Source organism: Uloborus diversus, chromosome 4, assembly GCF_026930045.1.
Source record: "Uloborus diversus isolate 005 chromosome 4, Udiv.v.3.1, whole genome shotgun sequence".
NCBI classification, from domain to species: domain Eukaryota; kingdom Metazoa; phylum Arthropoda; class Arachnida; order Araneae; family Uloboridae; genus Uloborus; species Uloborus diversus.
Window position 1 is genome coordinate 117,465,632 of NC_072734.1, and position 11,764 is coordinate 117,477,395.

Here is an 11,764-nt window from a genome sequence, read left to right on the forward strand (position 1 = left end):
CGTAAGTCGGGACTCGATTGTAGCTAAAAAGAGCATTAGAAATCTTGAGTGATTTAGTATTGCACCATGAAAGCTATTTAAACTGAAAAATTGAGTGATCCCAAAAACAATTCTGAATTTTGAAATTTCACTGCATCCACTTCTGTAGCAGCTGCTCGTATTTTTTTTTCTTTTTTTTGCAATGTGATTTTACTGCTTGGACATCACTCATTTTGAATTTACCATTCACATTCTTGATTTTGTCATGCCCACTCAAAAAACATTGCATCCAAGTTCATTTCCATCACTCCTAAATCTTTATTTTAAAATTTATCAGAGTTTATCTCAATTTGTTGAAGGTTTTAAAAAATCTTTAGTCATGCGATAGAATACAGAAATAGGGGAATTCTAATGCTCAAAAACAGTAGTGCCCAATATACGGCCCACAAAACTAATTCATGCGACCCACTGGTACGTTCAGTGTCATTATTCAAACATGTTCTGGAATTTCTGAACCTATTAATTTGTATGCATTTGAAAATGTACAAATAAATAAACAAGTACATTTAAATCAAAAGATTTATTTACTATGAAATGTTTTTATTTTTATTTTTTTTAAATAAATATCTGGTTTAGAAACATGAATTTACTAAAGAATGGCTTTATTTTAAAGAACCAAAAAATTGTCAAGTTGACACTAAAAGGCAACTTTTTAAGCAAATTTATTGAAACTTCGTAATGATTCATTCAACCTTTTCCCCAATCATTATCATTCTGCCTGTTTATAAAAAAATAGTCGACATTTAAGCATCATTCACTATAGTTTTACTTAACTTAAACTTATATGATGAAAACAGGTAAGAATTATTCAGTTTTTTAGGTGTACACTGATATTTTTTCAATCAGGTAGTGGCATTCACATAGAAGTTTTGCTAATGCTTATTTCCAAAAAAATTGTCAAGTTTGATATTAAATAGTACTATTCTTTTCATGTAACAAGATCATGAAAATTTTCATGTAGTCATGAAAAAGTCTTGGAAAAGTCATGGAATTTTTTCATCCAAATAGAGTATGAACCCTGGATTTAGCTCCTTATGGCTTTTAGATTCCATGGATTTTAACTTCTCCTGTGGTTTCTGACTAGGATGAACTGTGTGACTGGTTTCAATTGGTCTCTGTTAGAGTTCGTTTCAGTATTATAGCCATTTTTTTCATTTGTGAAAGCTTAGTCACTGTGTTCTTTACCTGAAGGAAGGATGTCTCAATTCAAAGAATTAAAGCTTTAAAATAATTTTAATTAGTGATTAATAACGAAGAAATAAATTTTGTAAACAAGTAAGTAAACATTGCCTTTTTCTCTCACTAGCTCATTGGTAAAGTGTAAAATTATAAAAAAAATATACTTAGATTCTCACCTTGGTCCTGGTTATACGTTTTCCCATTTGGTGTGTTTATTATCCTAGTTCAACGGAATACGTAAAATGAGGGTTCCACTATCTGTCTTTTTAGTATGTATAAACTTTTTGATGCATTGAAACTGTCTATTCCTAAATTTTGGAATTTTCATATTTATTTATAAAATATTAATTTTTTTTTTCACTAGGTGCCGCACAGAATCTTTTTTTTGAAGAAGGATGCATTGAAGCACTAATACAGCTATATAAGTTAACTGATTTTTTTTAAATGATAATGCATTATTTAATATTCTTGTTACATAGTTTAAATTAAGATTATAAAAATGTGGTGATATTAAAATATTACTTATTTGGGGTGTCTTCCAAAGATATTTAACACTAATGAATTAAGTTTAGTAATCAAGATTTTTACTTCCTTTTACAAAAAAGGAAGTATTGTATTCACAAAAAAATTTCACTCAAAAGACCTTAATTTCCATTTTGCACACCCCCAAATGAATGTTGAGTTTTTTTTCCGACTCAACCACATGTGGATAAGTGCCTAAGAACTTATAGACACCCGAAATATTCATTTTGATGATCTCCGAGTTAATTACAATAAGTTTTCACGTGATGTCTGTATGTATGTATGTATCTTGCAAACTCAAGAATGGTATGTCCTAGAAAGTTAAAATTTGGTACATAGACTCCTAGTGGTGCACCTCCCCCTTTTGGTTGCATTTGGGGGGAAATCATTGTTAATTTCGATATAAACTCAAGTGGTGTTACAATTAGGCGGACACTTGGCGATATATCGCCAGTCTTTTAGTCTCCAAGTTTCATCGCCAACTTGGCGACAAATTTGGCGATTTTTTTTAAAAAATCTGGTTTCAATTTGGCCACTGTTGGTGATATTCAGAGAGTAAACAATTGAATAACATTAAAATTTCCAATAATGGGAAAATGACATTAAATTGGAGTAAAAAGAAGTCACATGAGGCACACATCAGCTCGGGGTTTTTTTTTTTTTTAATTGCAAATAATGCAATGACAGACAGAAAATCAATGAAAGTATGTTTTTAAGAAATATTTGTCTTCAAATCTTTCAATTTTGTGCTGTGACTTAAACAATAGCAACTTTGTGAAGTAACATAGTGCAATTACATTACTGACCATTGATATTGCTACACCTAGAACACGATGTGCTACACACTTGAAGTTTACACAACAAAAAGAAGATGCTGTGATATGCAAATGATTACATTTCCAAACCATTCATGTAAAATGGGCAGAGGTAGCACCACCTACATTGCGTTTAATCAAATAAATTGAGTAGCAGGTTTCTTGCCTACAAACTGCTTTTGAGCATTATTTATGAAGGGAAAAGTTGTTGCAATAACTTGTGTATAAAGAACAAATGCTTACCAGTACGTTTTTGACCTTGATAGAGTTGAATCTAAGGTCCACTGGGGTTGCAATTTATTGTATCCCAGTATTGCTGCTGGCATCGGATGAGATCCTATGACTATCTGTCGAATAGAAATCGCTTTCAGGAGGGTCGTAAGGATCAACGTGCTACACCTCAGAGGCCTAATAATGGAGGTAATCATGCCTGTGGGAGATCATTTTAAAACCATCAGCATAGTATGTCAGCTTGACAGCTATGGCTTTGACTACATTTTACTCTCTAACAGGGGCAGATGTAGATTACCATTTTAGGGGTGGAAGTGATCATGCTGAAAAATGACCCCCTCCCCCACCCCTATGAACAAACCTACAGTTTTGTGCATGCAAATTTCTGAAACTACTTGGATGTGAAAAAAAAATCACCAAATTGGCTAAGAATAAGGGCATAATAGGGCATAAACTTTGCTAATCAATTTGCTAAGCAAAGAAAAGAAGTAGCATTTCAAATACTTGCTTTAAAAAAAAAATTATGAAGCAAAAAGATTACTGAACTTGTTCACATGTTATTCATAAAATGCTTGAACACAATTTGGACAGACAATATTGGCAGTGGTTTAAGAGGGGGGAGGGTCATGATCCCAGAGTTGGCAAGGTTTTGTACACTACGGTAAAAACCCAGGTTTTTACCGTACTGTCCAAAACAATATTTTTTTTATAGAAATTTTTTTATAGATATATTTTAAAGTAAAGTAATGGAAGAAATGAGGTTTCTTTCACTAGGTTCACGTAAAACATGTCTTCTGTCATCGTAGTTAAACCATGTGACCGAATCAGTGCTTTAGGTTTTCCTAACCAAATGATCAGAATGTACCGTACGTAACAACATTTGTTTCTCGGCTCAAATCCATCTGAGTTTTGGCACTAATGGCAAGAATACTTTAGGGATTATCAAAATAATCAGTACATTATTAATGAAAAAGTATTATAAATTAACATTATAAATGACTAAAAACTCTTTAAAAATGAAAAAATTCTCTGCAATTTGACATATTTTGCTAAGTAAATAAAAAATACAATAAATTACATTAACAATAGCTTTAAAATGTAAACAAATTATCACTCAATTCTATTGTTTATAGCCAAAGTTGCCAAGCCACCATGTTACTGTAATCCAGCAGTTCAGTGAGCGAAGCTAACTCTGATTAATTAGCAATCCGATCTTTTGAACGAAAACTTTTAAAACTTCATATATTGCCTAATTTGTTCTTTCCACCAAGATCTTCCACTGCACTGATCTTTTGTGTACAGATCTACCCTGTTGTAATTTATTTGGACGAAAATAAAATTTGTTTCATCACTTTAAATTCCACCATCTTTTTCATTAATAATGTACTGATTAGTTTGATAATCTTTAAAGTATTCTTGCCATTGGTGCCAAAACACAGATAGATTTGAGCCCAGAAATAAATGTTGTTATGTACGGTACATTCTGATCATTTGGTTAGGAAAACCTAAAGCACCGATCCGGTCACATGGTTTAACTACGATGACAGAACACACGTTTTGCATGAACCTAGTGAAGGAAACCCCATTTCTTCCAGTACTTTACTTTAAAATATATCTTGGGACTTAAAATCGTTGCTTTTAAGAAATGAAGGCTTGACTCTCTCTCTATGTTTTATCTATTCTCAATTGACATATCACAGTAGGAAATTTCATTACAAAAAGCAGAGCTTTTTGTAATGAAATTGGCTTTCTTATTGTCCTTTGGCAACGGGTAAAATATTTATTTCCGTTCTCACTCAACAGTAGGTTAAAATAAATAGGGTCTGGGGGGGGGGGGAAAGTGGTCAATGGGGTAAAGTGGTCATACGTCAAATAAATGGCAACAGCTTGGGAAAAAATGTTCGAAAGAATGTGAAAATTTTATTTTAGAGTAGGGCAGTTAGAAACTACATTTTGAATATAAAATTTTACAACTGGCAAAATTTTATTTGGTAAAAAAAAATTATTTTGCGTGAATATGAAAATTTAAAAAATTCAAACACCTCTTTTAACTTCCTTGGGAAATTTTGTTGGTTAAAATTATGAACAGATTGACTGCACAGGAAGCTTCCTACATGTCTCAAGAACTCTTACTCATTAGCAGTTAGCTGAATCTATGTTAGATAATTTTTTAGAACAATTTAATTAAGATGGGGTAAAGTGGTCATAATCTTAGGCTTAACGAATATTGTTCTTCTAATGTCATTGAATCTTCAAGTATAAGGCAGATACAAATTAAATATTAATTTTACTAAATATGTATTGTTTTTGCAGGAAACGGGGTTAAATTTACGAGTACATGCGTATATATACGCATAATATACTCGTGTAGGCACGTACATAGACGTATTCACATAAATGCACCAATAAATACGTAGATGGGTATCTGCAAGTATATTTTATCCATACAGCTATACATTCTACTATACACGTATATGCTCGCTTATACTCGTGTATATACGAACAATTATATACTCAGGTAGACACGTATATATGCGTACATACTCGAGTAGACACTTACATACAAGCATAAGAAATTCAAGTATATAGGGTGAGTTTAAACTCTTAAGCAAATTATTAAAAGGTGTTAGAGGGGAGGATAAGAAGTAAGGATCACATAAGGAACATATGGTCACAAACACAATGCTGACGCACTACATGCACGCAAAGCCAGAAACTGATGGATGCAAGAAAGGTCACAAATTTATTACACAAAGACAATTTTACACAGCATTTTAGGTCTTAGAAAAGTTTTAAAGCGTTTGATGAAATTTGCAGCCTGCAGCTGTAATACATGCGTCGCATTCACTTATCACTCTCTTGCAATAACGAGACTTTTGAAAAACTTTCATCAACCGCTGCACCTTTGTTGCGATGCGTGTATTAGAGCTACTACAGGCCATAACTTTTAACAACTGCTCTAGGTAGAATCATTTTTGTGCAACAAATTTGTGCCATGTTTTGCATCCATCAGTTTCTAGCTTTGTGTGCATGCAGCGCGTCATTGATTATAACTTCCTTATGATTCTTTGCTTCTTATCCTCCATTCTCACACCGATTTGATTTTTGCCCAGGAGCTTAGATTCACTCTGTAGGCCAACAGGTATATAAGCGTATATTCTCGTGTATACATACATGCACTGGTGTATACACGTAAGTGTACGTATATACGACTATACAGGTATATAATCGTGTTTACACATATTCATGCGTATATAATCGTGCTTCCATATTATATATACGTGAGTAGACACGTACCCCCAAAGACGCACTGGTTGTATCCACAAATAAACTTGTGTATACCCGTATATGTATGTATGTACACTTATATATGCGTATATACATCTACTATATACGGATATACTCAAGTATGCACATATTTTCTTGAGATACAAGTGCATACGAGCATATGATGTTCCTTTATACGCGTATATACACGTGACACGTATATACATATGACACGTATGTACTCATGTAGACACGTATACACTCCTATAGGTAATTACGTATACATGCTTATACACATTCTTATATACACGTATATACTTGAGTAGGCACGTGCATGCATGTACCTGATGTATACATGTATTTACTCATATAGGAACGTTTTTACTCGTGTATAACACAACACGTACATATTCGTGTATACACGCATGTACTAGTGAATATACTTGTAACTACAAAAACAACCCAAATATGCAAGTATTAGGGTTATTTATGATGGTTTTGCATCTATTTCTAACTATGACCACTTTCCCCCACCCCATGGGGTAAAGTGGTCATAAAAACATAGGGAAAAGAAAGTGCTATAAAACTACTAAAATCAATATTTTTCTTCCTAAAATTCAATGTATTGTGTTCTTTTGTAATGCAATGTAAAATAATAACAAAAAAAGTTTAAGTATTTAAAGAATTTATTGTATTTACTATCCACCTAAGTTGAACACCTATGATTTTATGACCACTTTACCCCACCAGACCCTATTAAATCATTTGGGAGCTATAACCAGGGCTGTGGAGTCGGAGTCGGACTGATTTTGGGGTAAAGGAGTCGGAGTCGTTAGAACACATGCCGACTCCGACTCCGAGCTTTTTTTTTTTTCTTTTTATTAACTCTCCTTGCATTTTTTTAAAAATTGACTACCAATTGGTTCGGTTACGTGTGTAAGAAGATACTAATGAGAAAATAACTGCCATTATGGCAATCAGCTAGCTTGGGTGCTTACCGAACTTTCTGTAGCCGTCCCCTAGTTTGCTTGCTTTTTAACCTAACTAATAGCAACTGTCAGCGAACGGTTTTGTTGCCTAACATTTTCAAGTAATCACTTTCATACAAAAATAGAAATATATATTGTTTGTTCGATCTCAGTTATAAAGTAGTAAAGGAAACGTAACAAATTAGTAAGTCAAAGCCCGTAGCTAAGGTTGAAACTTTTAAGAGTGATCGGCAAATTCAAAGAAGTTCTGGAGCGAAAGCACGAATCCAAAAGATCTGATGAAATAATTTAATGTTTTTTTCTTTTATAAGACTATTTCTATAAATTTGTTTCTCACTAAAAAGTATAGAACAAAATAAGTGTAAATGATTTCTTGATTACAACACTCAATAATTGCAGTTAATCTTAAAATCTTCATATTAAGGTTAATTCTAAAGCAGCCAATAAAATTTAAATTAAGAATTTAGCGAAGAAGAAATATAGGTATAGTAAAAGCTATTCGTACAAATTTGTATACCGCCGCATTTTGTGTAAAATAAGCTCCTGATGTATACAAGCCCTATTTTCGTTGAAATTTTATTGATAAAATATAATTTAAAATATATTTACGAAAATTTTTAAAATTAAAATATTTATATTTTTTATAAACTCTGAAATTAACTTTGGGTGTCATCTACCAGATGGGTGCCACCCGGGGCAAACCACCCCCTTTCAAGAACTTGGATTTAGAAAAAAAGCTTTTTTTTCTCTCAAGTTACAGCTTTTAAAAATTGAAAGAACACGATTTGGTTAATATCTATTTGTTAGACATTAAAGGGGGGGGGGCAAATTACAGGCAATCCTTTTCAATTTTTTTAAAAGGGATTTTTATGTCATCTTACTTTTTAACTCGTAACTATTGGAAAATTTGATTTTTAAATTGAATTTCTAACGTTGTATGCGTCTTGGGTTTCATAAAAAGGAATTAATATTTCAATCTCTGTTTAGAGGTTTTCCCCCTTCCCCTGAAGGGAGAGAGGGAGTTGAAAAAAATACAATTAAAAAAAAATTAAAAAGTCCGGAGTCGGAGTCGGACGTTTCAAAATCCAGGAGTCGGGGTCGGAGTCGGCCATTTTCCTTCCGACTCCGCAGCCCTGGCTATAACCATCCAATGTTTAAATTAATTAATTAACAAAAGCGTTTCGGATTCAATCTATCGCGCTTCAAAACCATGCTCGCCACAATTTAACTACTCACAAAAAATTTTATCTAAATCGGTCCAGCTGTTTAAAAGCCTTATGGTGACAAACGTTCGAACAGAAAATTTTTATATATTAAGATATCTTTTTTTCCTTTTTAATAACTTTTTTGAGCTAAACTGAGCTTCAAACATTTAAGAAAATAAATTCACATAAATTTTAAAACTTAAAGGATGCTGCTCATGTTGATTCTTTAAAAATTTCCTGCTGTATTCCAATTGTATTGTATTTTTTCTCAAACATATTTAACCTGCAAAAATTGAGTAACAAGTATGACTTCTGTAGTTAATGTTAATTAAGGCTGTTTTAAGCATGCATATATTATGATATTAATATTATAAATTCTGTTTTTTTTTTTTTCATTGGTGTTTTTTTTTCTAAGAAACATAACTTTTTAATGGTATTTTCAGAAAATATTTACCTGTGAAAAACTCTGAAAATTGCTATCCTGACTCAAATTGTATTGAAAATCATTCTGATATTTGGCTGTGTTTAAACAGTGCTTTATGTTTAGCAGTGAATAATCCAATGAATGGTGATTTTTAAAGTTATTTTTATTGAATTTTATAACAGTTAAATGATGAAATTATAGAAGTAAAATGCAAGATAAGTTACAAAGTTTTTATAAACCTTCATCAAATTAATTATTTTACTCTATGCAGCAATAATGAAAAAGAAGGAATTTTTTAGAGTAACTAGTTGTCTTGTTATCATTACTAGTTTTTAAAATTTAACTATGATCACTGATAGTCATAACTAAAGAAATTATTTTGAAAAAATAAATTTTTTTGAATTTATTAAGACCAGCATTATAGTGAGTTTTTTTTTTTACTGGAGTGAGACAACTTCTCAAACTTGAAACAATGCGGTTGTTTCCTTCAGTCAAAAGTAGTACTTTTTATCACTGAAATTGATAGAGTAAGCAAAAAAATAACATGGACCCAGAAAATACTTTCAATTGGGAAGTTACAACCTATTAAATGTTCATATTTTGGCTATTGGATATTGTTAATTGACCCTCAAAACTAAGAAATTCACCATCGCCGAATTTTAAAACACCGTGGTTGATTTTTAATGAATTTTTAAAAATTCACGTGCAAAAGTGCGCTTTTCTGAAACGTCACGAGCCTACGTCACAGGGCGCAAATGGACAGCCTTCCACCGAAGATCCCTTGTTTTCGCTAGGGACATTTTGAGCGCGCTGATATTTATATTTCTTAGAAATTCAATAATCTTTTTGAACACACTATGGAGACCGGATTCGTTAAAGCACAATCTAAATAATCTTCCTCATGTAACATCAATGATGATATTCGAATATTTCCGAGAGTATGAGAGGTTTAATGTTCCAGAAACGCGAGGAGTTAAGCGCGTTAAATGCGAGGAGATAAGCGTTTAACGTTTCGTCCTTGAAGTCGAATGCGTGACCTTCGGCTTCTCCCCTATCGGAAGAGCGCCTGACGTCACTTCCTATGCCATTTGACGTCACAAGCGCTTGAACTTTAAGAATTAATTTTAAAAAAAACTACTTATGGTATCGCAAAATTTTTTTCACCACTCTATCATATAAAAATAAAATTGAAAAATCGAAAACTTCCCTATTTCCCAACAGTTATTTTTTAATTAATTTTTTAAAATGTCAGATTTTTCAAACCAGGCATGGTCTTGATGACATCACAAATGATGCTCTTCGTCGCATCCTTCTATGACATTTCCACGTTATGGTAATCAAGAAGCAAATTAAAATTGCGCTGTACGCTTGCTATCAACCATATCGATGCCAATACACGTGAGTAAAGATGCAAGTTAAATATTTTGCTCTGTGAATGGCAACACTGAATGGCATTTCATTATTTGTGATGTCATCGGCATAGAAGCGTAAACAATGAAAGAGTGCCGATTTAAGTAATTTTTTTAAAATATTAAACTTAAACAAACTATTTAAAAATGGTCAGATTCTATGTTTTTAAGCATGCTCTTTCAGAAAAAAATACTTTTAAAATTTTAGAAACGACCCCATTGGACCATCCATTTGCATATAAAAAGCAATTTTTGGGGAAAATGCATTTTTAATTAATATCTCTGCTAATTATGTATTGTTTGTTTTAAAAAAATGTATGGATAACACTAAAACTTGGCAATAGTTACTGAGCAAAAAAAATCAGTTCAGAGTCAATAATACCATTCAACAGAGAATAGTGTCAAAATAAAATTTCCATCACATATTGATATATAAAGATATGTCGGGTGAATTCATAAATTATACATTACAGGAACTCCAAAGAAAAATAATTGAATCCTGAGCTCTGTGTAATTTTATTTGAAAGGATAAATAATTAATTTTTCCTGAAAAGCAGTAAAAGAACACCTTTCTGGTGCATTCCAGCACCAAATCACCCCTGATATATCATTGCAGACATACACATCCATTAAATTAAAATATATTAGAACTTTTACTTAAACATTTTGTCTTATTTTTAATATTGATATACTAATTCTGTCCTGTGTATACATAACAGTTTTCATGAGAAAAGCAACAAATAATACTTTGGTATGCAGGGAAATTAAATTTATCTTTCAGCTTGTGGTGAGAAAGTTAGTGTTCTAATGTGGGATACTGAACATAAAATAGTTTTGAAAAAAAGCATTGAAATGAAGGCAAATATTGTAAAATTCTAAACGTGCCAAAAATGTTAAAATTTTCAATTGTTCTCAATTAAAAATAAACTCTTTTAAAATCTGTTTTTTTCCCACTATTCTCATCTCTAGCAATTCTTATTGCTACTTAAGCAATAAGAATTGCTAGAGATGAAAAGTAAAGCAAATTAGCATTCAACTGATTGCTAGAAATTAAGCAAATTTAGCATTCTTACTATGCTTTTATCTTGCCACCAATAGTAAAAGTTTTATTAGTCACTGTATAGGTAATAGATTTTTGATTTTTCTTTCTCTTTCTCTCATCTCTAAGAGAAACTTTGAAAAAGAAGTTGTAAAGTATGACTATGAGTAAAATATCTGAAATTTTACTAAGCACAATTGAATCCAATGATGCAAAATGAACTAAGTTTTGTTAGAATATTTCAGTTGAAATGAGGACTGAAAAAAATGATTCTGAAAATTTTAATGAAACTTATATTAATATACTCTCGATCAAAAAGTGTGATGAATCTTTTTCATTCATTTCAGAAAACAACCAGCTGTTATGTGCTACTCTTTTCCTAGTATCTCTTGGAATATTTGAAGAGTTTTTCAACTCAGAGTATATTGATTCAGTGTCATCATTTCTTACTGTATGTATTGCAAACAATTGTGAGTATAAGAGCATCTTGTTTTGTACGCTGTCATATTCCTTATTTTGTAAATCCATTGCTTCTTTTCATTTAAACACTAAAAAGGGTAAATTGGAACTATGTGGTCCCTCACTATTTGGTTAAATTTAAGCAATTTAACTGAAAATAATGCAGTTTTCTGACTTTTCATGAAG

General features: G+C 31.9%; 1 protein-coding gene across 3 annotated transcripts in view; it reads left to right on the forward strand.

The window, feature by feature from the left end:
* The window catches only part of LOC129220421 (uncharacterized), a 46,254-nt gene that overhangs the window by 9,204 nt on the left and 25,286 nt on the right, over positions 1-11,764 (forward strand). For 2 of the 3 annotated variants that reach the window (XM_054854842.1, XM_054854843.1), the window contains one exon: positions 11,467-11,589. In XM_054854842.1, the coding sequence (XP_054710817.1) occupies positions 11,467-11,589 (123 nt within the window). Of the gene's footprint in view, positions 1-1,582; positions 1,644-8,690; positions 8,816-11,466; positions 11,590-11,764 lie in introns of all 3 variants that reach the window. The other variant, XM_054854841.1, reaches the window with a different exon arrangement.